Source organism: Harpia harpyja, chromosome 15, assembly GCF_026419915.1.
Source record: "Harpia harpyja isolate bHarHar1 chromosome 15, bHarHar1 primary haplotype, whole genome shotgun sequence".
In the NCBI taxonomy this organism is placed as follows: Eukaryota; Metazoa; Chordata; class Aves; order Accipitriformes; family Accipitridae; genus Harpia; species Harpia harpyja.
This window is the reverse complement of record NC_068954.1, coordinates 16,090,773-16,118,700: the sequence shown is the minus strand read 5'-3', so window position 1 is coordinate 16,118,700 and position 27,928 is coordinate 16,090,773. Positions and strand designations below refer to the sequence as shown.

The 27,928-nt window shown below is 41.7% G+C and overlaps 1 protein-coding gene and 1 long non-coding RNA gene across 4 annotated transcripts in view; one reads left to right on the top strand and one right to left on the bottom strand.

The window, feature by feature from the left end:
- The first annotated feature begins 3,938 nt into the window (after positions 1 to 3,938).
- On the top strand, positions 3,939 to 21,175 carry C15H2orf50 (chromosome 15 C2orf50 homolog). 2 transcript variants are annotated; one of them, XM_052809469.1, is made up of 4 exons: positions 3,939 to 4,025; positions 13,507 to 13,650; positions 15,995 to 16,034; positions 16,676 to 21,175. In XM_052809469.1, the coding sequence occupies exons 1-4, from the start codon at positions 3,967 to 3,969 to the stop codon at positions 16,865 to 16,867; spliced, it is 435 nt and encodes a 144-aa protein (XP_052665429.1). In that variant the 5' UTR covers positions 3,939 to 3,966; the 3' UTR covers positions 16,868 to 21,175. The 2 variants fall into 2 exon arrangements, with proteins under 2 accessions (XP_052665429.1, XP_052665428.1); XM_052809468.1 differs by lacking the exon at positions 3,939 to 4,025 and having other exon boundaries at positions 12,868 to 13,650.
- LOC128151798 (uncharacterized) overlaps positions 10,070 to 27,928 on the bottom strand; it is a 19,160-nt gene continuing 1,301 nt past the window's right edge. For both annotated transcript variants that reach the window (XR_008238465.1, XR_008238464.1), the window contains exons 2-4: positions 13,432 to 13,625; positions 11,706 to 12,002; positions 10,070 to 10,225 (exon numbers count right to left, since the gene is read on the bottom strand). This is a non-coding gene — a long non-coding RNA (uncharacterized LOC128151798). The remainder of the gene's footprint in view (positions 10,226 to 11,705; positions 12,003 to 13,431; positions 13,626 to 27,928) is intronic.

Genomic DNA, 27,928 nt, shown 5'->3' with positions numbered 1-27,928 from the left:
CTCTCTGTGAGCCAAAGAACACATCAAACCTAATGAAACTGCCATTGCTCGGGGCCACAGAAGTCAAATGCAAACTCTTGCTGAGGCCAATGGCACAGCATCAAGAGCTGAACTTCAGCCACTTACCTGTGCGTACTAGCTTAGGACATCTGTAGAAGAAAGAAGTAGGTAACAGCAAAATGAAGGTAAACTTGCTGTAAGCAGAAGATTACCTCTATAGAAGGTAAAGATCCTCTGGAGGTGACCGTGTCTCCTTGGAAAGAGAAACAACGTGAAGAGGAGCAGGCAACAGCTTTGGGTACTGCAAAATACTTGTAAAATCCTTTAGGGCTTTTTTTTCTCCAGTGCCAAAGGTGTTCAATTAATTACTTAACACTGGGAGTCAAATGAAGCCTGGTGCTCTGCAACAAGCTTCTGTGTGCCTTTCTGGGGAGGGTCCTGGCACGAGGTCGGGGCAAGGCTGTCTCCTGTGGAAGTCCTCAGGCTAGCAGCAGCCGAGCCCTGGCTGGGTTAATGCACCCGGCTGGATGACAGGAGGAGGCTTTGCTAAGCCAAACACAGGTGGGACCCGCTCCGCCTGTCCGTAAAGTACCTTGCTGACACCACCTGCCTACAGCTTCCCTGCCCATACTCTGGGATGCTTTTTTGCATGAGTTAAACATAGTGCAGCCATTGGAAAAATCACTTAAAGGAAAAAAATAAAGGTGTTGGCCTCTACCTTGCTTTGCCCACTCTGCAGGATGGGAGGCTAAAGCATGAATAGGAGGCAGTACTGGTGATGGAAGCAACCAACTGTTTTTAGACCCTGCCCTTGTTGTCCATCCTCATCTTCTTCTCCTTTGCAGAAAGCTCCTGTTCAGATTTCCTGGACACCTATTTTCACTGAGAACACACACCACATGACTGTGCTCGAGACAAGCTAACCCTGGTCATTGAAAAGAGAGCTTTATTTTGTACTGTATCTTCCATGTTGGTTTTTTGTTCTCATCAGAGTATTTATTTGCAGATCCGTTTCTCAGGTAAATGCTTTTGAGATACTGCCTCAGCTGTAACATCCAGAAATTGGATATTAATAAAGCAGTTCCCTTTTTCTTCATATAGAGATCTTGTAACCTCTAAAGAAGCAAGCACATCTATTGCTTTAATACACTTCATGAATCCAATCTCCTTTTTACTTTTAGCAGAGAGCACTTCAGATGTCTTTGGGATGTTCTACGTTTGTTTTCTCCTTGTTCTATTTGTTTTCTAGTGACAGAAATTAGAATTACAAGCTTTAGCAGGATTGCTCTATTGATTGAGGATCAATACTAGATTGCTTGTCTTCCGACACAGCTGACAGCTCCATCCTCCTCTGACTTCAGAAATATTCACCCCAGTTACAGTCATTTTACAGACTTTTAGCTTAACACTATCATGAAAGGCTTAGCAGACACAATGCGTTTCATACATCACCTCCTTTAACGCTGCCTTTTCTTTCCTGTTGGAGAGACACAGAGGTGGCTGAAAGTGACTTTCCGGGAAAAGTTACAGCCATAATTCAAACCAGCAGAGGCTTAATGTCATCCACACGTTGTGACAGACTTAAAATAACACATAAACCTTTATACTACAAAGCTATGGATTTCTTTTTTAGCTTAAAGAACTCCAGGTGTTTGGCATCTTTATTTCCAATGTTAAAAAGCTGCATGTTGGAGAAGTGAAAGACACACAGCGGTTCAAAAGGCAGCTAGGCTTTGGTCAAAAATACCAAAAACTGACAGTGCAGGTTACGGCATCCCCTAGTCCGGAGCTGCTGCCGACTGTGCCTCCATAGCGGGGCACGTTGTCACAGAGCTAGTGGTTTCTATAGCAGCGAGCACTATATAAAAAGCTTGACTTTTCCTTCACCTAGGTAGTCTTTAAGTGTTGTGAGGAAGTTGGGAGAGAAGAGGCACAAACCCGCATCTGTGCGTGATGCAGGCAGGCTCTGAGCAAGCATCGCACTGGAGGCTCTCTGGGGATCAGCTGCCCCTGGATTTCAAGACTCACGTTCCACTGATGTTCTGTAGCTATTATTTTTTCTGATCATTTCTATCAGGGAGGAGGTACCCAGAGGATTTCCCAATTTTCCAGCCGTTCCATATTAAAACCACCTCTGTTCTTTGGCTCCCTGTGCTGATGGGGGCTGTTCCCGGTGCTCACACCTGCAGGCACGGCCCCCCCCGGCTGCCATGTACCACATCCCCCAAAATATTCATCAGTACCACCCCTGCTGCAATACTACCCCAAGACCTCAACTCCTGCCTCCCACCACCCTCGACATACCTCACCCCACGGCTCTCTAGCTCTCCCCAGGACTGCCCCGTGTTCTGCCTCTCCACCTCTCCAGTACCAGCCAGCCAGTACCCGCTCCGTGCCAATACCGCACAGAGATACACCGTGCCCACCACCCCTGGCCTAAAAAGTGACCCCACTCTGCTGAGCTCATTAGGGGGTGCAGATACAGGGCATCCTGTACCTGGTGGCCCCTGGTTCCTATATACATAGTCCTTCTGCTCTGTATGCTGTCCAGATGGAATTCGAGGGTTGCACCTGACCCTCAGTTCTCAACCCCAAAACAAAGAGATAAAATAACATTCTACAAGGTACATTTCATCTGGTTTGTTTGAGGATCATAGGTGTCAGATTTGCTACTTAGATGATATTTTTAATTTCCAACCATGCAATGGCACATTGCTACATTTAGCACGTTGCTTAAGGACACCAAACAGCATTGCAACACAGCTTCTTGTGCTAAAGCAAACATTTTTTGAACAGTGAACCCAGCTTACAACCACTGGACCTGCTGGTTAGCCCAGTTTTGGTTGGGATTACACATGCTTCATTTGTCCAGTGGTATCATCAGAAGCTATGCCATCAGCTGGCCAGATACCACATTTGTATTTAAATTAAAACATTGATTATCCCACAGTACAAACATGAGCAGGAACCAAATCAGAAGCACACCATCACCTACCTAACCCTGCCCTGCCTCCTAATCAGCTTCTCCAGCCACTCTCTGTGGCAAAATCCATGAGGGCCTCACCAGATACAAGATCCTCCAAAATGGTGACTCCATCCCAGACTGACCCTCCCCTGACCACGCTTTCTGCACCACCGGCCACATATAAAGGCAAGCCAGCTGAAGGACCAACACGTATGGGTGAAATCTCTAAGGAATAAGGAATGCTTACACTTTGGAATAAAATCTTGCCAATTTGCATATTAAAAAAAACAAGCCCAAAGCACTACTAGCAACAGTGTCTTAGTATCAGTTGCAGAAAGGAAAAAAGGCCCTTTCCTGGCATATCCTTTAAAGGCCTAAAATCCCCCTGCAGCCAGGATTTTCAGAGGCCCGTAACTTACTCCACTAGCTTTTCTCGAGCAAAATGTCCAGCTCAGCCAATAGAAGTTTTGCTTGAGTAAAAGCTATTTCTTTAACCAAAAGGTGAGGAAATTATAAACCGACGGGTTTGGGTTTTCAAACCACACACAGAGTTGCTCCCATTAAACAAAGGGAGTTTTAATGGGAGAACTCATATTCTGCCGAGTGCTTACATGAACCTCTCCCTCAGAATTGTCATGCACTTTCTAGTACAATAAATACGTCAAAAAATACCCTCTCCCTACTGAGTGGCTGTGATGTATTATTTACTGGGAGCTTTTACAAAATAAATTTATTCACCATTTAAATATTGAGTGTAAATTTGTCTTCAGTTTATCTGCATTAATCCTTTTGTTATTAAACCAGTTAGTGTACTGGTTTAGAAAATTCCTCAGGACATAAATATCCACGGCACAGACGTTTATTTGAACTGTAAACAGAAGCTGAGGGTTGCTATGGTGTGATCTTTTTCTCAAAGTCTATTTACTTCACCCAGCTAACAACAGTATCAGTAGTGGAGTCCATAAAACAGAAAGTATAAAGTAAAGAAGCCGTCACACACCATGGCGCTGAGAAGTCCTTATTCTAAGGAAATGAATTTGAATACTCACCATAAACAAAGGTATGTAGAAAAGCAAGATAAACTTTTTTTTTAGGTTAAAAATGGCATTTTAATCTGTATTTTGTGATAAAAGCTTTAAAAGAAGCAGCAGTTTGAAAAGTCTGCTTTGATTGTTGCTGTTTTCTAGTCCTCTTGCAAAATTGTAGGTTTGTGCAAGTTAAGGTATGCAGCCTAGGTGAATATTCACATTATGGCAAGTTAATGAGACCCTGGAGGAATGGGAACCGGCAAAGAGCAAACAGATACAGCACAGAGAAGCTTCTTGCAAAATCCCTAAATTAGCCTTTTGCAAGAGTATGGTACCATTTTAACAACAGAGCTAGTGCAGGCTATTTCCAAAATGGATATTCTCATTCACCAGCAAAACTTTTGGCTCCTGTGAACAGCTCTCCTACTGGAACCACAAGTATAAGAAATTTTCTGCTTTTTATTTTATGCTAATGGCTTAGGTGGTTTTCATAATCAGACTTGCAAAAAAGGCAGTCCAAACACATCCTTAATCCTCCAATTGTCAGGTTCAAGTATATAAACAAAACTCTTATGAAAGAAGAATGGCTGGAATTAGAAATATAAAGCATATCAAATAGAGAAAAACCACATACTTTCCTCTAACAGAAAACTGGGAATTTAAGTTGGTTTTCTATGAATTCCCCCACCCAATTTCTCCCTTTACTCCTGGATAAGTCCCTTTTTAAACAGCAAATAAGTAACAGGAAATATCATGCAATTTAATGCAATCACTTAATAATAAACTTCTTCCACTAAGGTAGGGAATGCTTCTGATTCCCACCCAGAGAGCGGGCGCCAGCACTATTTTCCTAACATAGGTGTAGTTATACCTTTCCTTCCTATTAAGAAATCTCATTTTCAACATCTGCATGTAGGACTCCATAAGGGTATCTCCGCTGACCTTACAGGTAATGGAGGTCTAGGGAACATGTCTGCAATAGCAGGTAGTGTGGATCTGTGGAGCGAAACCAACTGCTGTTAAGGACTCATGAGGACATTTAATCCACCCTGCGGGTCAGGGGCTGCCTGCTCTTTCCTGGTCCGCAGCGTTAACACCCCTGAGCAGCTGGAGAGTGGGTGCAGCTCGCCTTCCCCAGCAGCAACCCAGGAGTCCCCAGAGCCTGCGTGTTCCAAGACCACCCTGTGGCACAACCCAAAATACAGTAAGTGGAGATGACCGGGAGATTTGCTTGAAAAACACTCTAAACTGGACATCAGATGTGAATATTGATGCACTTATAGCCATCTACTGCAATCTGACAGCCAGATGTTCCTGCCTTTCCCTCCTGCTGTCGTAGAAAGACACCGGTCTCTTGCAGGTTTGCTAGGGATCTTCTGGCCCTGCATGGATTTCTCAAGTATCCTAAGGACTTTCTAAATGGCAGTAGATGCCTCTGTGTGTGACTAACTCAACTGACCCAACTAATTTTGCATGGGTTAGTCAATCTTAAACAAATCAGAATACATTTAAAGGATCTTTAGCATGCACAGCAGACAAGAAACAGGATTTGCAGAATGCTCTTTTCATGGTTTAAACTACCAATGACCTGGTATGCTGCAGCATACCATGAAGAATGAAAAAGCGCCTCTGAATATCCCTATTTTGGTTGCTATCTTTTTCACTCTTTTAAAAACATATCGAAGCCTTGAGTAGTCTGCCCAGAAACCAAGGATGCAGGTAGCCCAATATCTCAGAACTCTGAGATTCCTGCTGTTCAGCAGCAGGAATGCTGGAAGCTGCAGGGAGACCTCACCTGGCATGGGGTCCTCCATGCTGGGAGGCTGCTGGCTTTACTCTCTGCGCTCTGTCCTGGGACTCCAGATCCTGGAAGTGTTTTGGAAACCCTGCTTCTCGTTCATCAAAGATTCACTGATGTCATTACATTTCAAGATGAAATATTTCAGGTTGAACAGGTCAACAATTTTCCACAATCTCAGTTTTGCTGAAAAGTTTTTTATGATGTCTGCATGGAAGAGACTGGTAGATGCACTTATGTCAACGCTGTGATCAAAGCTGGATTTTTAAAGACAGATATATAATCCTCATAGTGTATGTGTGCAGATTATGTGGATAATTCACACAAAAAGTAGGAAAAGGTCTTGCCCTTTTCTCATTAAGTGATCAGTTGTAAGAAAGTAGGAATTTACTCTAATTCTGCAACTCTGTTTTTAATTGCATAGCTGTCTACTGCTTTGGAAGCTTTCCAAACTTAAGCAGTAACCTAAGCAAAAGGTTTCCTAAAAACTGGGAACTGTCCCGAAAACTGGAATATAGCCCATCCTAAGAGCCAGGCTCCCATTCTCTTCATTATATTGTTAACAGGATCTTTAATGAAGCATCTGGTACAATGGAAGTCCGGTCTGAAAGCTGTTCAAAGTCTGTTTGGCTGCTCTGGCCCTAAGGTCAGAAATGAAAGGTTTTCCTTTCATTTTTGCCTTACTGTTTGAGTATTCGCATGTGAACTGTTGTACAACTGAGCTAAAAATACAAAGCTCCAAAAAGACATCTGGGAAGATTTCACATTGTTCTGGCTGCCCATTTCTTCAGGGAGCAAAAGTTTCCAACTCCATAGCAAAACAAAGCAGCTCTCTACAACCATAGAAGGAATAAGGCTCAACTGAACTACAGAACAGTGCAGGTGATCCAAGAAAAGAATGGCAAAACGGACTGTGCTTTCCTGGTACACTCCATTGCTTTCCTTTCTAGGTCTCATGGAGCATCTGCTCTGCTGGCCATGAGCAGTGTATATGGTCAAATCAGGCAGGGATTAGAGAATGGAGTGAGTTAGGTAAAGATCTGTGCAAGAGGCAATGCGACCGGTGATCAAATCCTGCTCAGCCTGGAGCAGAGAAGGCTGTGGGGACACCCAAGAGCAGTCTCCTAGTACCTGCAAGGAGGTTACTGGAAAGACACAGCCAGGCTGCTCACAGCGGTGCCCAGTGGGAGGACAAAATAAAATGGGCACAAGTTGAAACAAGAGAGGTTCTGACTATATAAGGCAAAACTTCATCATGAGGGCAGCCAAGCAGTGAGCCGCATTACCCCAAAAGGTTGTGCAGTCTCCATCCTTGGAGGCTTTTGAGACCAATGGCATAAAGCCCTGACCAGCTGATCTCACAGCTGACCCTGCTGTGAGGAGCAGGTTGGGCTAGAGACCTCCTGAGGTCCCTTCAGACCTGAATTCTATCATCTCCAGAAACTTCCCACCAGATTCTAGCATATTAAAGAAAAGGCTATACACAAAACCCCCTACATCCAGTTATGGGAACATCCTGCCTTTAGGAAGAACTTCCTTCTAATCCCCAACAGTCAGAGGTGGCCAAACATCAGCCTGAAGTGCGATTTAACACTGGCTTCTACAGTTAAGAAGGAAACATACACTAATAGCTGCAATGAAGATGCTAAAAGCTTTGCTGAAAACCAGATGAAGCTTGTGATTGACATGTTCAGACAAGGCTTCCCAATTTTAGACTCTTGACAGTTATCTTGAAAAAAACTAAAAGGAAGAAGTAGCTCAATTCTCAGCCAACAGAACTTGCAAAGGCTAAGAATGTTTGAAAACAGCTCCCTTTCATTTAATAGCCAGAGACACAATTTAAAACAGATTTTAGGTACCCCGATTTGAAAACTTTGCCTAAATTGCAGCAGAGAATTTTTGGTATCTCACATTAAAACAGAAAGTTAATGTCCTTTCTGAATACAGTGAGAAGATGGTAAATGAAACATTTACTGTATTAAAGTGCAGATCAACAAATAGACTCTTAGCTGCTGGAGGAGATAGCTACGAAACAGAGAATAATCAAAAAAACAACTGAACAGCATCCTGAGCATTGAAATATATAGCGATACACACCTGGAACACTGTAATTCGCAGGATAAAATACTTCTGTAAGTACTACAGTGTGCCAGGTAGCAGACAGAGAAAACTGAATCTCTGCGGTATTTATGAAGGCTTCTCCTCGGCTGTTACAAACTGACCTGTAAGCTGATACTGTTAACAGAAACGTATTGCAGGAGCACAGAAAATCAGGGCTATGCCAGACTCCAGAGGTCAAACTGCTGCCTTAGGTACTTAAGCAGTATGCAGTATAGCCTTTTCCGAAGTACTTAATTACTTTATACACTGAAATTCTCTTAGGCCTGTTAATGAACTGTGCAAGAAAGCAGCAAGGATGAACAGAATAAAGCCAAGCTTCACTATGCAGTTACCGAGCTCCCTGCCGTGGTGAGGCTGTGACTTGAACAGCTCTGACTAATGAAAACAACTTTGGTTGTCCATGCAGTATTGCACTTCTTGACAGGATCTAGCCTCTAAGACCGAAATTATGTGAAATAGCAACTGAAAACATTCCTCAGCCAGTGAGGAACACTTCTTATATTTATAGTTCTTTCTCCTCAAACCAGATACTTCCAAACACCCCTACTCACACAACAGCTGTGCAGTACTCCCTCCCTGAAATCCCATCACCTTGCTCAGGCAGCAGGTTTAAGCAGAAGACTCTAATGTAACAGGCCTGCATGTTCTATGGAATAGCTGCTGTTTAATATTTTTTTCAAGTAAATAATATTTTTCCAAATAAATAATTTTTGTTTCAAATAAAGCAAACTGCATATCAGTAGCTAATGTACCTTGTAACACTAGAATTTATATTATAAGAAGAGGACAAAAAAACCCACAGCAGATTTCTTACAGTCTGCATTACAGCTTTGATTTTATTTTGAAGTGTCAGACTCTGTGTCACTGGAAGCAGACATTCCCTCAGTGGTATTTGTACGCTGCCGACGCAACAGACGCTCAACTTGCCAGGCTCTCTCAGCAGAACTCCATTAAGACAAGAAAGAAGTTTATGGTTTTTTATGGAAGCTACGGCAAAATTTAATGCATGAGGCCTTTAATCAAGCAGCTACATAATCGTTTAAAAGGAGTTTTACTCCACACTGGTAGTTTGCAGGATTTGTTTTCATTTTGGCTGCATACAGTGACCCAAGGCACTCTGCTCCTGCCAGACCAAGACACAGCTTGTCAGCAGGATCTGTCACCTCTGGGCTTTCTAGGGCCCTTGGTGGTTACCACCCAGGGCCAGTGAGAAAGCACTGCAGTAATGCTCTGCTATCCGTCACTTCTCTGCTGGGTGCTCAGTGTCCTCTGATCGATCATCTAACACCCTGTTCTGCTAACCACTGACATGACCCATCTTCCAGCCTGCAATCTTGACTGACTTGACTGATCTTTATCCCTTTGAGGAAGATGATGACAACGCAAATGTCACTATTTGAGGCAGACAACACTTCTCATACTGAAAGATTTCCATGTGGGTCTCTGTCCCACTTGTGAAGTGGCAGAGATCTTCTGAATGGTGATCTGCTCTGAAAAGCTGGTCTCCAGAGAGCTGCCATCTCCTCCAGCTGACAATTTTGCTCCTGCCTCTTACTCACACATGACAATATACACTGCACTTGTGTTTTTAAATGTGTTTGTTTCTTAAATCTCTGCGATCTCTCACAAACACAAACTTTCTTGTATGAAAATTGCTTTGCTGTCCATCAAATCACTATCACACCCCTTGGAAATTTGTTCTTCAAAGATAATGTGATATGGCTGTGATCTTTCTTCTTCTACAGGCAGACTTGCTGGGAGACAGGCAGGCATACCATGCATCTTCTCCTAAATTCAGCATCAGATCTAGGAGTGGGAGAATCCAGAAATCCTTCTAGCTCCCTCCTCCATGGTCTGAACTGTACAAAACATGGCATGAACATTTGGCAACACAGTCCTTAGAGTTTAGAAGACATAACTTTTGTAGGAAAGTATCCCAGCACAGTACTGACTTATGAAAAAACTGCAAACCAACATTGAAGGTATACTGTAGAAGACTTGGATATAAAGGAAAAATCTGGGAAACACAAATGAGCTAAAAAAGATTTCAGATCTTATTCCTGCAAGTAGGACTACGTGGGAAAATGAGGTCAGAGTCTCACTGACTTTCACAGTGCCTGACCTGGACCAAGATGCACTTCCAACCAAAGGAGCAACACATTCATCTCCTGTTATTACTTCCCTTCTGTAACTGATGTATTCTTGCATTTAACGAAGCAATTTCCATTAAGTTTTTCAGTGTTTTGGAATGAGCCTCTGAAGTCCCTGGCTTCCAGTGAAACCTATGAGAACTTCTTGAGCTTCAAAAAACTTCTTACTATAAAAACCAAAACAAATTTTAGAAAAAACATCTCAGAAATTGCCTCTGGACAAGGACATCAAATACTGGCATGCAAAACCTAATTTTCTTAACTACCGCCTAATGTAAATGATCAGTTTCGAGAAGTGTGTATTTTAAAAATAAGGCAGTGCATATAAAGGCAAACATTAGCTCGTCTTGCATAACTGATACTGCAATACCCTCTTGTGGTCAAATAAAAACGTTTTGTCTGAACTTTTTCCTCCATAAAATGCCCCTCTAGACATCTTTTCCTTTGACAGGGGGAAATAACATATTTTTCACAGATGAATTTGTGGTGCATATCATCACTTGTCTGGCAACAACAAAAGACTAACCTCAGTCAAGTTCTTCCTTAGAATGATGGGCACCAACACTGCTTGTCAGATAAACTAATCCCAAACCAAACTCCTAAGCAAAGGCACCATCTCCTACAGTGACATTCATAACTTTTTTCAAGTTTCATGTCCCCAACCAGAAAAAATAAAGATGCTATAATCAATTTACATAGATACATATGGCATGAAGCCACAATAAACACCAACCTATTCTCCTACAGGATGAAAGAAGTACAGAGTAAATCAGTCGTATGAATTCAAATGAGCTCCCTGCTTAAATGCCCTACGTTGTTATAATAAACAAATACTAAACTGGCAGATGGTAATATGAGGGAAACAGCTCAGTATCTGCAGCAGTTCTGCTGGGCTGTTAATCTAGTAAATGGCCTAAATGGGCTAGTAATATCTAGTAAGGAATCTAGAGGAACGCCCAGAAATTTCACTCTTGCACTCACCTTGATGTGCTTTAATGGTGCATAACCACTCCCTTAATGACTTCTGGTCCCAACAGAAAATGGGATAATTTTCAAAATTTAGCTCTTAGTGATCTGTTTTTGGAACAGTAGCTACATTTTAAAGTCCCATTATCGTAATTTTTTTAAAACCCAACTTATTTAAACAGCCATGATCCCATTCCCGTCTATTATTTCCAGAGAAATGGCTTGAACACTATGAAGTGTCCAATACTTGCATGTAGACTCATAGCTTACTTTTGTTTAAAGCCTAAAGAAGTCCTAAACAGTTAAGACTTCTTTCTTTTCTGAGGTTGGGGCTTCTCAGACCAACACATTTGGCTTTAACCTATAAGTTCACTTTCAGTGAGATGTTCTGAGAGGCACTTCGTAGCCCTACACCCGCATCAAAACCAGGGTAGTTACAAGTCCTGCATCTTTGCAGACACCACCCAATGGCAAAGACTTTAAACACCTGCTTGTAATCTTTCCGTCCAGTTTATTCAGTAGCTACAAGTAGTCATTTGGAACACACTCAGCTCAATAACCATTTTCAGTTTATTATGTTTAATTTGCAGAATTGACTTGAAGAAAGGATTAGAATTAAAATAACACAAGAACTTTGTAAACAAGAATTAAAAAGTGTTCCATGCACAGGAACAGACTTCCCATCAGGATCCTTTCCTGACTGATCAGGAGCTAAAATCCCATGTGCACTGATTAATGCACTGGGTCTTCCAAACATGCCTCGGCTTCCTTTTAGAGCAGCTAGATGCTGCTAAAACCCCATTCTCCAACCAGCTGCACACACTCTAACTTGGAGAGGACCCTGGATCAAATGCAGCAGGATAAGCAGATTCCACAATAGGAACAGAGACAACTATCAGGCCAGGTTGGCAAACAGTTCCTTTCTTCAGTTCATGATAATGCTGCATGGATACATGACTTTTTTTGCTTTTTGGCTGAAAGAGATGAAAAACACTGTTTCGGTTTCAATTATCTCAGAAAAACAAGCAAACAAACAACAAAAAGACTACTAAAAATTCATTCAAACCCAAAGCAAACACTGTGGTTTGAGGTGGAGTTTATCTCTTCTTAAGTTATGTTACTGCAACCTTCAAAGTCAGAATAATTTTTCCAAATATAGAAGTATTTCTTGCTCAAATATGTCTACATGAAGTGTTTGGATTGTTGTGTAGTTGTAACTATTTTAAAAGAAATTATTTGCCAAATTCAGCATGTATTTCCCAATACTGCAAGCAAGTAAGTCTGCCAAAAAACCCCTAGAAAAGTAGATTCAAAGTTCATTAGCATTTACCAGGAAGATGAAGCAAGAGGCTGATTTCATCGGGAGCTAATCCACACTATTCAAAAACAAGTTCGTCAAGAATTTCAGAGGAAATTTATACTTAAAATACTCCGCTTTCCTGCAAGGTCACAAATACCTGAGGAAGTGACTTAATACCACAAAAGCCCAACAGGCTGACTGTAAAGACAAACACTGATATTTTGGACACTGTTTTGAAAATTCTCGCTTTGTATACTAATAACCTTTTAAAGTTACTGAAAAACTACTTCTCATAGTTGCTTAATGCCTCCTGCAGAAATCTCCAAGTACTTAAAAAGGACTTTTGATGATCTCTGGCTGCTCTTTTTTTAGAATCTGAAAATAAGGAGCTTTCAAAGCACAGATTCGTTGAAGTGCCTTCTTTTCAACAAACAAGCTCTGCCCCAAATAGAGTTCAAGGCCCCAGCAGCTGTCCCACTGGTCTCCACTCCCTTTCTGGTGAATATTCACAAGTCAGACTTGTTTCCAATAGAGACAGTAAACACACCAGGGAAACCAGCAGCTTTCAGGAGATTTTGCTTCTGCTACATAACGACAACAAAAGTCCTTGTGACATACTCAGCAGCAATCTCCACATCACCCTTTGCTACTAAACCAGACTTTATTTTTCTGAGGATTTTGAATAGAGGGTGGTCTCAGCTGCAAGCAGCAGTAATCACCTCATAAGCTGAGAGTTTGCTGGTTACGGCTGGAGATCCGATGGCTTTCAGTAACAGTTGTTGCTTACAAAATTGCTGTTACCATGAAAACTCCCTCAGCATTCAAGCAACAAAGCAAGATAAAGCAGTAGGAAATGAGCATTAAATAAGAGGGAAGTAAAACAGTGCCCAGCACTGCCTGTCAGTGCTGCCGTGCACATTCATTTTCTGAAAGCACTCCAAATCAGCAGCTAGAAGAAAACGTTAGGAGAGAAGGAGCTTTGAAAGTGCAAACAATAGCAGGTTTAACTTTCCTAACAGCCACAATATACCTAGCAATACTGGGGACACAGTGAGTCTCAAAATGGACAAGTTGGGAAAGGGTTCTGGATTCAGGAGAAATACCTTGGTTAGGTCTTGGCAACCAGCAACCACACCTCTGGGGCAACCAGCCTCAGCTCCATCTGTGTCTCTCGGCAGCACCCAACCCAGAAGACCTGTCATTGCACAACCGGCTACTCGGGCCTGGGCTGATGAGCAGGCAGCACTGCAGCAGGACCAGGTTCAACAGGATAAGATCTGGAGAGAGTCTGTGGAGGCTGAACAGAGAGCAAGAAAAATCTGGTAAGTCACTTGTTCCAGTTCATGCCTCTTCTACTCATTTTGACAATGGTACTGATGCTTGCTGACAGTCTTAGGGCTTGATCCAAAGTCTACACTATCAAAGGAAATTTTCTTCTGCAGGGACTTTGGATCAGACTCTAACACCTTTCTTTCTAAGATTATATTATCTCTGTTTTCCTTCACTGGACAAAATCTATGCTAATATCTCCTGGCATGCTGGGCTTAAGCTGAAAAGAGATGCAAAGAATCGCATGCTAAGTATCTTTTAGCTTTATAGAGATTTCCACAATGAAGATATAAATGTGCCAACCTTTCTAATTTATTGCAGACACACTGATATTATCACCTCTTCTCATATTCTTGGAAATGGCTGAAATGGAAGCTGAACAGAGTGTTCTGCCAAAATATGATTTTGTATTCCCAATCTGTAAATCTACTGAACATGCCCCATTGTTAGAGTGTTTCAGCAGACTGAACTGCACACATACAACCTAAGCTTTGACTGTGTATACACCAGTGACCTGACGGAAACTGAAATTAAGATCCTCTCTGTCTTTGCCACATCTTAAGTGTTTATGTTCATACTTCAGTACACAGCATGAGCATGCCTATTAGAAGAATATCCTTAGCAAAAGTAAAATCAGATCCAATTCCAACTGCAAATTAGCCAAGCTAAAGGAAAAGGAGGAAAAAGAACATCACTCTCAGGCTTTTTTAGAATGGGAAAAGAAACCATCTGAAAACCCTCATCCTCCTCAGCCTTCTGGAGGAGATACAAATCACAGCTCTGATTTTCCCAGAGATGCATTTGCACTCCTGTCTGGCTTCCCTTTTACCTGAGGGAAAGGCTGATGTCAGGACTCTGATGCATGCAAAGCCAGGGCCGTGGTGGCAATGTATTCTTTCACAGCTGTGTGTTCAGACTCATCCCAAATGGGCCCAGCATGTTCCACACCCATTCCCTAGCTAAGGCACCAAGAGGGACCCTCTCTCTGTGCATGCACCCTGGGATTCAGAGTCATGGATACTGGTGCAAACTCACTTTCATGTGTAAGAAAGACAGGTAACACATCATATAGCTGATGCATGTCCTGCTCTCCAGTCTTAGCTACAAAGACAGAAACTCTTGTAAAAGGGTAGGACAGACACATGAAGGACAGATCCCTAAAGATGGATTCATCAGACTACATATGCTACAGCCTGCAGAGAACTGTCCTTCGGCTCCACATCCCCATCCCAAAAACAGTGATGGGGAAGGCTGCTATGTGTTAGTGGTCTGACTTGAAGTGGATATAGGTAAATGTCTGAGACCCAAGCATTTCTCAGTAATTAGCACCATCCAGTAACACCCAAATCTGCTATGTTCAAGTAGTGGCTAGCATAGCAAGATAAAAAATTTTAGGACCTCTATGCTGTGCTGCTATACCAAGATATATAGTGATAAACACAACAATCATAAATCAGCTTTTACTTGCACTTAGGGCATATCTGCTCTGGATGGGGGAGTGCAGCACAGAAATCCAATGCTCCTAGCTCCACGTGGTACATGGCTGTGCTGTACAGATGAGCTCAATTCAGAAGGATGTACAGCTTCAACACTAGATCAATGAGCTTAGATGTACCACTGTATAGGCACAGATAACCAGCTCAGAGAGTCAACCCAGGTGTCCCTTGAGCCCTGCTGCAAATACAGCTGTAGTTAACTGTTTACTCTCTTGACCTCACAGTACTTTTACAATAGCAGGTGAACTTCAGTTTTCTCCATTTTGGGCCAGGGAAAGCAAAGGACAGAAAAATCAAAGGAATTGCCCTGTAGTCCCACACCAGGTATAGAACAGAGCTGAAGAGCAAAACTCAGGTCTTTGGACTCAATTTGCTCCTAGCACTGCTGCCTATCTGCACAAAATACTCCCATGGGTGTTTGCCTGCAGCAAATACAGCTCTGGGAATTCCTACCAGAATTGGTAGGAGCAGAGTATTGGTCATTTAAAAAATAAGCAGCTGTGTCTTCCTCAAGGCATGGGACAAAAGTTTGCCAGAGTGACTCAGGACTTTGCTAATTTATCTGCATTTGTGCAAAGAATACATTGTGGACATGCTATTTTCATATTCCTTTAGCAAAAAAAACCCACTCCTCATGTAGTATGGGCTCTATATGGGAATAAAGAAAACCCTGGGCTTCACCACAGGAAAGACAGGTTTCAGTACAAAGAGCTTGCAGGTGTAAGAGCTGGGCTGTAAGTATCAAATTGAGCAGTTAAATAGGCATTCAAATATGACCAACATTAAGTATTTTATTTAAAGACAGAATATTTTACACTGCATTTTTTACTTCTATTCCAAGGTACCACAACTGGAGTTTCCTAAAGGACTATGACCAAATGGTAAGTTTTAAACAAACATTCAACTGTAATCCAGGCTCTTTTTAGTTTTTCTCAATTTGTGCCAGGCTAATATTTCAAATTGAAGCATACTTAGGCATAATCGGCAAATGCTTTAAGACTAAAATCTTTAGGAAAAATAAAAGACAACTGAAGTGCCTTTCATCTGCTGCTTATGCCACAAAGAAATACAGTATGTGCGTGTGTTCAATCTGTTTCAGTATTAACAACTCCATAGAAAGACAAGTGCTAGAATAACCATCTTCCCAGGAGAAAATTTGTAGGATAATGTCATGCTGAAATCCAAGCCACTTACTAAAAATTAAACAAAAAACCTCCCACATCATAACCATTCTAGAGCAGGCTAACTTCTGTCCCAGCTGACATTTTATGCAACATATTTGAAAATTATTCATTTCCCCATGTTATCTTATTCCCATGTAAGATAAAGTAAAACAATTTTTTTTTCCTGTTATTTCTTCCAACAGTTTCACATACATTCAGTATGACATCTTTAAGTACATTCAAATACCAATTTCAAAAGCAAAAGTGCTGATATTACAAATAATCTCAGTAACTTGTATTTTTGTAAAAAGCAATGGATGTAATTCTGAAAACTTATTAACGGTCTTTGTTTCATCCAGGGTAGCAAAAAGGAGCAGAAGCCTCTGCCAAACTATATGCCTGTGTTCTCAAGCAAAGTTCCCAACTCGACCAACCAGACTGTTGGCAGTCGAATGAATACTGAACTTGGCAGGGCTCTGGTAAACATGGATTACTTCTTCAGCAGTGGAGCACGAAAGAGGAAACTTGAGGGTGAGCTCCAGCTTTCCTAGTGCTTCAGTAAAAACACAACCGTAACAAAGCAAGTTGAATGGTTCTAGCCAACAGATTCCACAGCACGTACAAAATGCCTCAATTTTTTTTCTCAGAGAGACCAATACTACTGTCTAGCACAGACCTTCTTTAAGACCAAAGATGGATGTTGTCTAACAATGTCGTAGGAGGCAATACTCTTTGTATTTGGGGGGACTGGGCCATATAGAGAGAGTTAGCACTACTGATCTCATCCATCTTCCCATGCAAGTCTACAGTAAGGTTGCCACGAACATCAGAAAGAATAAGATTACAGCCAAAAGGCAATTTCTTCCTGAACTTTTATCTCCTGAAAATAAACAATTAATGAAGACCCACTCAGATGAATCCCAACATAAACAATATACATTCAATTCTGAAAGTCAGTGCAATAAAATGCAGCAGCTTGTTGCACTTCATGTAGTTAGCCAAGGATTGATCAGCCTCTGTCATCTGCATGTTTAAGCTTGCTCTAAAGAATAAAATTTAAGGCACGTGAGATGTGTTCTATGCTTTTTCACCCCTCCCTTAGCAGGGAGGGAGACCAAATTTTTTTCACACTAGTTTTCATTTTTGTTTCTTTAGATTTGCTGCTCTCAGATTCCCTTCTCGTATTCTTTTTTTCTGGTTTAGCTGATGGAAACTCATTGACAAGGAAGCAGGCTTTCACATTTTGCTCTGAAGGCGTGTTGTCTCAGCAACCTGTCTTACACTCTTAGGACCATCAGCCTTGAATTTAACAGGTTCATAATTCCTAAAATCTGTGGTTGCCTAGAGAAACCATCACCAAGCTAAATCGACACAATACCTAAAGCCTGTTCACTAGTGCATCTTCATTATATAGGTGCAAACTTTGTTTATGACCTTGTTGTTCTGTAGGGAAAAAGCAGTAATCAGCAGAGCATGGAGAAAGTACATACAATATATGCCTTTTGAACTCTATGTAGCTTCTGTACGATCATGCTCAGTCCTAGGTGGGGATCAACACAGAAGCCATAAGCATTGCCTTGATACAACAGGCTGCAATCTCTCACCAGACTAAGGTGGAGATGCGTATATTTATGTTTTGCAACTAAGGCTATTTGTTTTTATTAGACTTCAGCAGCAGAAAGAGTTCAAAAGCACAAGAGGTGGTATGGAAGAGTGTGATCAGTGTCAACACCTGAGTGGTCTCTGGAAAAAAACAAAAAGACGCTGTAGAAAGAAAAGCCAAATCCCACTCACTGAAATCACAGCACCAGGCAGTTCTCCTCCTGGCTTTCTCAACACAGCAAGAACTGGAGGATTAAGGCTTTTAGGATGACAGCTAAGCTACCTAAAGAAGGAAGACCACATCATGCAATCAGCCCAAGTGAGGAGGACTGGTTCCACTCTGTGCAGACATGAATTGCGATAGACAACTGTGTTCAGACATACCAAATGGGAACCTACTCTTTAAAAAAGGTATCCTTTTGTTCAGCTAAAATGCTTTCTGTTCTCTCCTGTGAGCAGAAAACTGCACCAGGAACTGGTTTATCTTCAAACATCTGAAGGAGGGAGAGGAGATCAAGCCTTTCCTTGTCCCCATGCTGTCCAGATCTTCTTCCAAAAACTGCACAGGCCACTCAGAGGTTACATATTTATTGGTGATTGCAAAATACTGAAAGTCATTACACTTGCATGCCTTACTCTGAGACATACTGAGCAGCCTCCTGTCTTGCTATGGGTCATAAGCTCTACACTGAGTGGCAGATGTCCAGTATCTGTCAGGCTCAAGCTCCTATTCAGGTAAGAACATTTCGTTTATAAAGCATGGGGATTTTGCTTTTCAGCATGAAAGCACACAGAGCTCGACGTTTCCTAACCTCCAGATGGCACTCACTCCACATTCAAGTGATCCACTGAAAAGGACACCAAGTTATAGCAAGGCAGTGTTACACAATTCCTTTTTAATTTCAAGGGACATTAAATAATTCCAGATTCTTGACTCTGTTTGCTGTGTGTGAATCCAGAGAGTCCCTCTCCCAGAGAGTTCCCGCAAACTGGAGGGTATGGGAAAGAGGATGGCCTAAGCAGTGCACAATTTAACCCTCCCACTTCACTTAGCACTGGCATTGTTTCAGCTGAAGCACTTCTTCCAGTTTTGGACAAGACCTTCCATGTCTTACAATAAAAATGTGGGCCACTAGGCAGAGCCTAGAGAAGCAGTGATGGTAACTGGAGTACGGGAAGATACGTCTTATGAGGAAAGATTAAAAAGACTGTAAAAGTTTAACCTGAAGAGGAAAAAGCAGTCTGGGAGGAGGATAGCAGTCTTTAGATACATGTAGAGTTCTGAAATGAGAAAAGGAATAATTTGCACTTCATGTAAGTGGCAGACAATAGTAAAAATAACAGGCTTAAATTATAGCAAGGAAGAATCATGTTAACTTTTTGGGAAGCTAGTAGTCAGGCTAACACAGCATTGAAATAGATTCCCTGAGGAATCTCCACCTTTGATGGTTAAACACACACATCCACCAAGAATGACATATTTAATAGGGTTTGTCTCTTAGTGTATAAATTGAATGACCATCTGAAGAGCTTTTCACCAATTCTCTGACTACACCAGAGTTGGGATCAGAACACACTTTGCAAACATGATTTTTCAAACACATTCAAAAAGAATAGTAAAAAATCCTTTTTCAATTACACCAGGTTTAAATAGATTGCACCTCTAAAATACAGATTAATCACCTGATTTTTTTGATAGAAAATATATTTCTAGTTCTTCTAACTACTCATAGAAAATGCTTTTCACAAAGTCTAGACATGCTTCGCTTAATTGCACACATCTGAGAGGCTTGACTAGTGCCCTCCTGACAGCCATGTAAGAACACTTCTCAAAGAGCACATTCATGTCATTATGTCACATGTATGAATGGTGACAACTAATTTTCTTTCAACAATTTCAGGAAGCCTTTATTAATGAAGTGTAGTCCTGATTGTGTCCTTAATCAGATAAAGCACCTGTTGAGATGCCAGGCAGTTCCTGCACTGGGGTACTTGCAGTGATTACATGTATACCGCACAGTAAGACCCCCCCACACCCCTGCACTCCTTCTCAGATGTACTGCTTTGCACAGGTCACTTCAGTCCAATAGATCACAATAGGAAAGACTGTAGGTATACCTGAAGTGGAGCCAAAATATGCAAGGATTTTTGGCTTAATCATTGAAGCGTGCAACCTTGGAAAATGTAGCTCTGTGCCTTGTTGCAAGACCACAGCAACCCACAACTGTACTGCCTCTTTTGATACGGAATTAAGTTAATACCTTGACTTTCTGATTGAGCTAATTGAAATGACTCAAAAATACTGGTGGCAACAACTGAATAGGAATAGCTCTGTTCACCCCCAAAACTCCAGTTCATTCCTATTTCCTGATGAAATCAACAGCAACTCTTAAACACTTGACGTCTTAAGGAGTACCTCTAAGGGGAAAGTGACTGTTTAGAGAACAAAGTTTCCCATGTAGAATAGATCTGATAATCCATGCGATATGGGAACGTCGTATTGCACTGGACACCTTATTTTGTTCAATTATTACACTTCCTTTGGAAATGCAAATTATTTTATGCTGCTGCAGTTAGGCCTCCTCTGGTACCCAGTGTTATGTTTCCAAAGTTAGTTTGGATCTTTCTACCACATACAGTAACCTCCAGAAAGGCCTTTTGGGAATATCCAAGGCCCTAATCAAAACTGCCTTAGCATCTGCGAGTAGAAGGCAGCAAACAGATATCCCCTAGATGCCATTTTCATCCCAAGTTTAACAATCATTTTTCTTTTACCATAAATAACTTTGCCAACTAATCCTTATTTACACAAGCAGAGTCTCTTGGAAAGACTGGATGAGATGGCAACAGCATTGAAATCTGCAAATAATCAGTGGAAATTCCATTTATTAAAGAGATTGTGTAAATACTAAACTGTGTTGTAAGCTTCTTGTAAAGAGTTCTTATGATGTATCACTTGTGCTTCAGTTTTACAAGCTTTTTTCCCTTTTGCTGCCAGATCTCAAACAAGAGATTATACATGTTTAGACAATTCATTTTCTGTATTTCTTTCAGTTAAAGAGCACAAGTGGGTAGCTATGTTAATTTAATTCTTCAGTTAGATACACTGCTTTCTCTGGTGGACTTTTAAGGATTGTTAATATTAATTGTAACTTGGTGCATTGATGCTTCCAGCACCTCCAAATGTTGTATGTTCTCATGTTGAGTTCCGCTTATAATAAAAAAGTGTGAAAAATATATTTTTTAACAAAACATAACATATGTAACTTCATATAAACCTGTATGTCTCATACTTTTAGACTAGTCTTTGTATATCGTTCCCAGGTGGCATCTTAACTATAAAATTTTGTTTTATAAGATCAGTGATGACTGTAAATCCAACTGTGTTTCTTAAAAACTATTTAAAACTGTTTCTTGTCCTTTAAATTACTCTAAAGTAAACAACTACTAAATGGGTTTTCCTACAAAGGAGGTCTCATCATTCTGTGAAAATTGCTGCATAAACAGTAAGATTCCTAAACAGGGAAGGGAGAGGATAATTATCTATGAACATTAGATGGACAATACTGACAGTCCAGGCATCATCATATGTTTGTACGTACTATGTACATACACATTCACGTTGTTTGCTTTCTATAAAGAACACTCTACAGAACAAAATTTCTGAATTGAAGTTCATCTTAAAGCAGACAGTAGTTTTCTGAAGTGGGGTATTCTTTTGTTTGTTGGTTTTAGAAATCAACAATAATTTGTTAGGGCCTCACGCTGCTTTTCCTAAATCCTGCCCAGACAGAAACCAATAAACCTTTCCTAAAGCAGGATGCCTCTCTTAAAAACTCTACTCACTACTCTGAATCCATGTCAGGTATGCTTTTCCCTCTTCAGAAAACTTCACGTCTGCTTGGATGAATTCCTTGAAACACAGATGCTTCTCCAAGAAACTCAGAAGTTCTGCCAAAGGCTGAAGAGGCGCTTGCACAGTTCTGTCAATCACAGCCCTGCCCACAGCCCTCTTCTGTCAGAGGGCACAGACGCCATAGACTGACTTCAGCTTGTAACCTTCTCAAAGCCTCTCTCAGAAGCTGTATGCATCCACAAAACCACCAATACTTAGAAATGGAATTTCCAAGTATCTGGGGTTACAGCCTCACCTCAGCACAAGACCTTCATGCTAGGTTGATGGAGCAAAACCGCCGCAAATGTCTCTTAACTGTCTCTTTAACTGGGGAATGCCCAGAGGAAACTCTGAGTCTATTTTCCCCATTTACTAATGACCAATTGTCATCTCTGGAAATATTTTATATAATCTGTGAAATAACAAATGTATTCATGCAGTAACTCTTATTTCAACTACAGGTATTGCTGAGAAAGAGAAATAAACCAAACCAACGATGTGGCATAGAACCATCTGCAACTATCACAATGCTCATTAGCAGCTACATGATTATCTCTCTTAAAAGCCAAATGGATGGAAAACACAATGTTTACAGAAACTCTTCTATAGCAAAACTTAACAAAATGCTGATACATTGCTAGCATTGTATTACCATAGGGCTACCGAACTGATTTTCACTGAAAACATAAAAGCCATGGGGAGAAACCAGCGCATGGCGGTGTTTCAGATCTGGTGAGCTGATGGTTTTCTTTACTGGAACAAGCATGATTATACTGTAGCTGCTCCTCAGTGCTGATAGATCCATTTGCATGCTCTGGGAGAATCATAAGACCTCTAGCAAGAATGCAGGAGGCATCACACACCAGGACATTAGGAAGGGCTGCCATAACGTACTCACACTCTCAACTCTTACCAAAGCCTCTTATATGAGTAATTCAGATGTAAGCATGGATCTAGAACAATGTCAGTTCCAGATCCAAATGCTACAGCTCAACCCCCTCTCTGGGCTACAAGCTCAATGTAGATTTTCTACATAAAAGTGACAATTCTAAATTTAATACGAAAATCAGTTTAACAAGTCCTAGTACAAACTAGTTAATATATTTTCCTTCTCTTTTGCTCCTCCCAGTTCTTTGGCTTTGTTAGGTTTTGGGTTAGGTTTTTAAGTCTGTGTTTGGTATTCTAGGCTCTTGCAGTACTACTTTTTAGCTAACCATATTATTTTAGATAACATGCCATTACCCAGAATGGCCTTCAGGCCTTCAGTTGACTGAATAAACCATTTCAAAGACCAAACACTGAGTCAACAGGATTTGAGGGTTTTTTTGCTTACAGTACTTTCATTCAATTTGTGATGCTTCTGTTCAGCCTAACATGAAGTAAACCTTATATAAATACAGCCATATTTTCAGTTTGCCACAAATATACTTAACATACCGCACGCAAAACCAATGAACTACATGCAACCTCCAATGTTTCATTTATACTCCTATCACGCACACTTGTACAACATAACCTCAAACACGAAGTACACAGGGATCCATTGGACCCCTTTAGTAAGAGCAGGTTCTTCAAATCAGTTGAAACACTGTCATTCTGCCACCGAGGAGTCTCTCAGCCCAGAGATATCCTCCTACCTCATGGCGAGCTTTTGTGACAACTCTGCATCAGTCTGACTACTCAAGTCAATAGTAAAACTCCCAGTCCTTGGGCATTACAAAAGCGTTCAGCAAATACAGCCAAATACAAAGAGTAGCTAGAATCACAGTCATCCTTTTTTTTTAAAGTCTTGATAATTTTTACCTTGCTTTTACCGTGATGCCTCCAGTGGTAGAATGAGGCCTCAAATATGCAGTTTGCATAAGGACTAAAGTACGTTAAATCAGTTATATTGGCCAGAAGGGACCTCTGGAGGCCTCTAGGCCAATCCCCTGCTCAAAGTAAGGCCAACATTGATGTTACATCAGGTTGCTCAGGACCTGGTCCTGCTGAGTTGTGAAAATCTCCAGAGATGGAGATTCCAGAGCCTCTCTGGCCCCTGTTCCAGTATTCAGCAGTACTCCAGGTGTGCTCTCACAAGTGTTAGAGAGGAAAGACCGCTTCCATAAACCTGCAGGCTACCCTCTTGCTAACACAGCCCAGGACGAAGTTGCCCATCTTTGCTGGCAGACCACAACGCTGACTCACATTCAACTTGTTGTCCCTTAGAACCCCCATGTCCTTTTCCTTAAAATAGTTTTTGGTCCTGTTGGCCCCCAGTCTTTACTGATGCATGGGGTTACTCTGTCACAGGCAGCTTTAATTTTTATTACACTTCATCAGTTTTCTGTCAGTCCATCTTTTCAGCCTGCAAAGATCCCTCCAAGTGGCAGTTCAACTGCCAAGCGTGTTTAAGGCTGCCAGCAAGGTGGTACTATCCACAGACCTGCTGAGAACACACTCCACCCCTTGGCCAGGTTGTTAATGCAAAACTTAAAATAGTATTGGCCCCAGTAACAGCGCCTGAGAAACACCACCCATAATTTGGCCACCCACTGGATGTCAGTCTGCTAACAACTACTCTCTGAGCCCAGCTGCTCAGTTTTCCACCAACCCTGTGGTCTTCCCATCCAGCCTGTGCCTCCCCACCTTCACTACAGGGATGTGTCCTGGTTTCAGCTGGGATAGAGTTAACTGTCTTCCTAGTAGCTGGTACAGTGCTATGTTTTGAGTTCAGTATGCGAAGAATGTTGATAACACTGATGTCTTCAGTTGTTGCTCAGTAGTGTTTAGACTAATGTCAAGGATTTTTCAGCTTCTCATGCCCAGCCAGTGAGAAAGCTGGAGGGGCACAAGAAGTTGGCACAGGACACAGCCAGGGCACCTGACCCAAACTGGCCAACGGTGTATTCCATACCATGTGACGTCCCATCCAGTATAAGAACGGGGAAGTGGGGGGGGCAGGGATTCGCCGCTCGGGGACTGGCTGGGTGTCGGTCGGCGGGTGGTGAGCAATTGCACTGCGCATCATTTGTACATTCCAATCCTTTCGTTATTGCTGTTGTCATTTTATTAGTGTTATCATTATCATTATTAGTTTCTTCTTTTCTGTTCTATTAAACCATTCTTATCTCAACCCACGGGTTTTGCTTCTTTTCCCGATTTTCTCCCCCATCCCACTGGGTGGGGGGGAGAGAGTGAGCGGCTGCGTGGTGTTTAGTTGCTGGCTGGGGTTAAACCACGACAGGATGCTAAGTGAGACCATCTTAAAGGCCTTGCTAAAGTCAAGGTAAATGACATCCACTGCTCTTCCCTCATCCACCAACCCAGCTCTCTCAGAGAAAGCACTCAGGGTGACTGAGGCACAGAATTTGCCCTTGGTAAATCAAACTGGCTGTTCCCAGTCACCATCTTGTCTTTCACACACCTGGAAACAGCCAGAGGAGGCCATTATGGAGGATTTGCTCCATAATTTTCCTAGAAACTAAGGTTAGGTTGACCAGCCTGTCATGCTCTGGATCCTCCTTCCTGCAAGAAGATTTGACATTTGCATTTTTCCAGTCATCTGGAAATCTCCTCTGATAACCACAACCTGCCAAAGATGAAAAATAGTCAGTGGCCTTGCAATAATGTCAACCAGCTCCTTCAGCACCCCTAGATGCATCCCATCTGGTCCCATGGAGCAGCCTTTGTACAGTTTGCTTCTGTGGTCCCCAACTCTGTCCTCCACCGTGGTTAGTATTTCACTGCCTCTGACTGTGCCACTAGGCTCAGGGAACCCAAGAGGCTTGTGAGCAGACCTTGCTAGTAAGAACTGACACAAAAAATGGCACTGAACACCTTGGCTTTTTCCATGCCATTCTTAAATATGTCCTCTACCTTGCCAAAGCGTGTGCCCACATTTTCCTTCATCTTTCTTTTGTTGCCAAAGTAATTGTGGACACACTTCTTGGTGTTGTTCACATCCTTTGCCAATTTCAACTCCAGCTGAGCTCTGGTCTCTGAGCTCCATCCCCATGTGCCCGGGCAATCCTTTTGTATTGCCTGGGTAGCTCATCCCTGCTTCCATCTTCCAAACCCTCCCTTTTGGTGTCTGAGTTCAGGCAAGCACTGCCCATTTGGCCAAGCTCTTCTTCTGCCATGCTTGCTCAGGTTTCAGCTCACTGGGGAGACTGGTTTTGTGCTACAAGCATGGTCGCCCCCCATAGCAATTTCCTGAGGGATACTGACAGGCAGGTTTCCTGAACAAGCCCAATTCTATTCTCCTGAAGCACAGATTCTTTATTCTGCTATTTGCCTTCCTTACTTCTCTTGGGATCTTAACTCTAAGATCCTGTAGTCACTGCTGCCAAGGCTGCCCTTGACCTGTACATTGCCTACTAGTTCCTCCTTGTTTCTGAGTAACAAATCCAGCATCTGGGTCAAAAAACAAATGTTCTTGATGCCCCACAAAAATTGGTTGGACTGCTTTTACCCCACCAGGTGGCTCCTCCAGATGTCAGAGCAATTTTACATTCCAAAAGAAGCCTGGGCCTACAATTACAAACTTTTTTATTTATTTAAGGCTTCATCTGCTTCCTCCTCCTGACCAGGCAATTTATAGCAGATGGCCCCACAATGTCGCCCATGCTGGTCTCCCCACCGTTCCCGACCCCTCAGATCTCAGTTGGCTCCTTGCTCACTCCAAAGTGGAGAAAAGCTCCAGGCAAACAGATACCTGTTTGTGTAGAACACAACTTCCACTCATTTCCCTGCCTGCTTTTCCCAAAGAGTTTGTATCCTTCCATCACAGCACTCATCATGAGCTACGCTACTCTGTCCCCGTGATCCCAAAGAGGTCACAGCTCTGCAACTGTGCTGATACATCCAATTCCTCCAGTTTCTTTCCCGGGCCACGTGTGTTCACACAGCATCACATGCCCTTCTCAGGGCAAGTGAGCAAGCCTCCTGTGGCCTGCTGTCCCTGGCCAACGCTGTCCCCCCCCAGCCTTCCTCCACACGTCTCCTGGGGGTTGTCTCCACCCCCACAGGTTCCCCAGTTGTGGAACTTCCTTTATTTTAACCTGGAGCTTAAACCACCAATTATCTATGAAATGAACTATTCCCTGCTAGCATGGTAGGCTGTGGAAATAACAAGCAAGAGAGCACTTTCTGCATTCCTTACAAAACCACAAAATTCAAGGCATTATTTTGCTTAAAAACTCAACTATGATAAGCCAACATCATTATTGGAAAAAAAATCCTGGTTTGGCTTTTTGTCTTCCGTTATTACAGAAAGATTATTTTCCTTCTGTATTTTTTTTTTATAGGAATCAACATTTGCATTCCTATTTGAGGTGCAGCAGTGTTAAACCACTGCCTGTCTGCTGTGAAACAGGCAATCGGCACTGTAGATTCAAACGTAATGAATTTATTCACTGAACTGTAAAGTGGTTCTGCATTCTGCTGCAACTTCTCAAGTATAAGAGTCTGAAATTTGATATAAAACTGCATTTCTTGTACTCTTCACAGATTAAATTTTTTTGTCATACCTTAAATATTTCTCTGTTATTTTCAGATTATCTGAAATGACAGACACATCTATACCTCACACCTAATTTTAAATAAAGTAACTTCATCTTGTGTGATGGGTTACTCAACTCTTTTTTCAAGTACACAATACTCCCACAAGGCTGAGAACTCAGTTGATCAAGAAAATCTTGGAACAGTTACTATGTTAACTTATTTTTTTTTCTTTTAGAGATTATTGTCTTTGAAAAGCTTGATTAATTTGAATTATATTAACAGAAACACAGTTTTTAAATTAAAATTCCTTATTTGGGGGGGCATTTATTTCAATCAGAGTTTTGAGATTTTATGTACCCTACATACGTGCTTCTTTTTTTATGACTGAATTACACGGAGGGCAACATGATTTACAAATTAAGCATTAGTAATATTGTTTTAAAATATCACTAAAGGTATGTAGAATGAATGTGATAAACCTGTTTGTCAAATCATATTACCAAAACAAGAGAAAACAATTTGTGAGAAATGCAAAACAGCTGAAACTAAACCCTGTTACGAACTATTAGTCATACAGAAATCCAACTTTCATTAAAATGAAAAAGAAGAAGTTTTATGCCTGCAAATAACA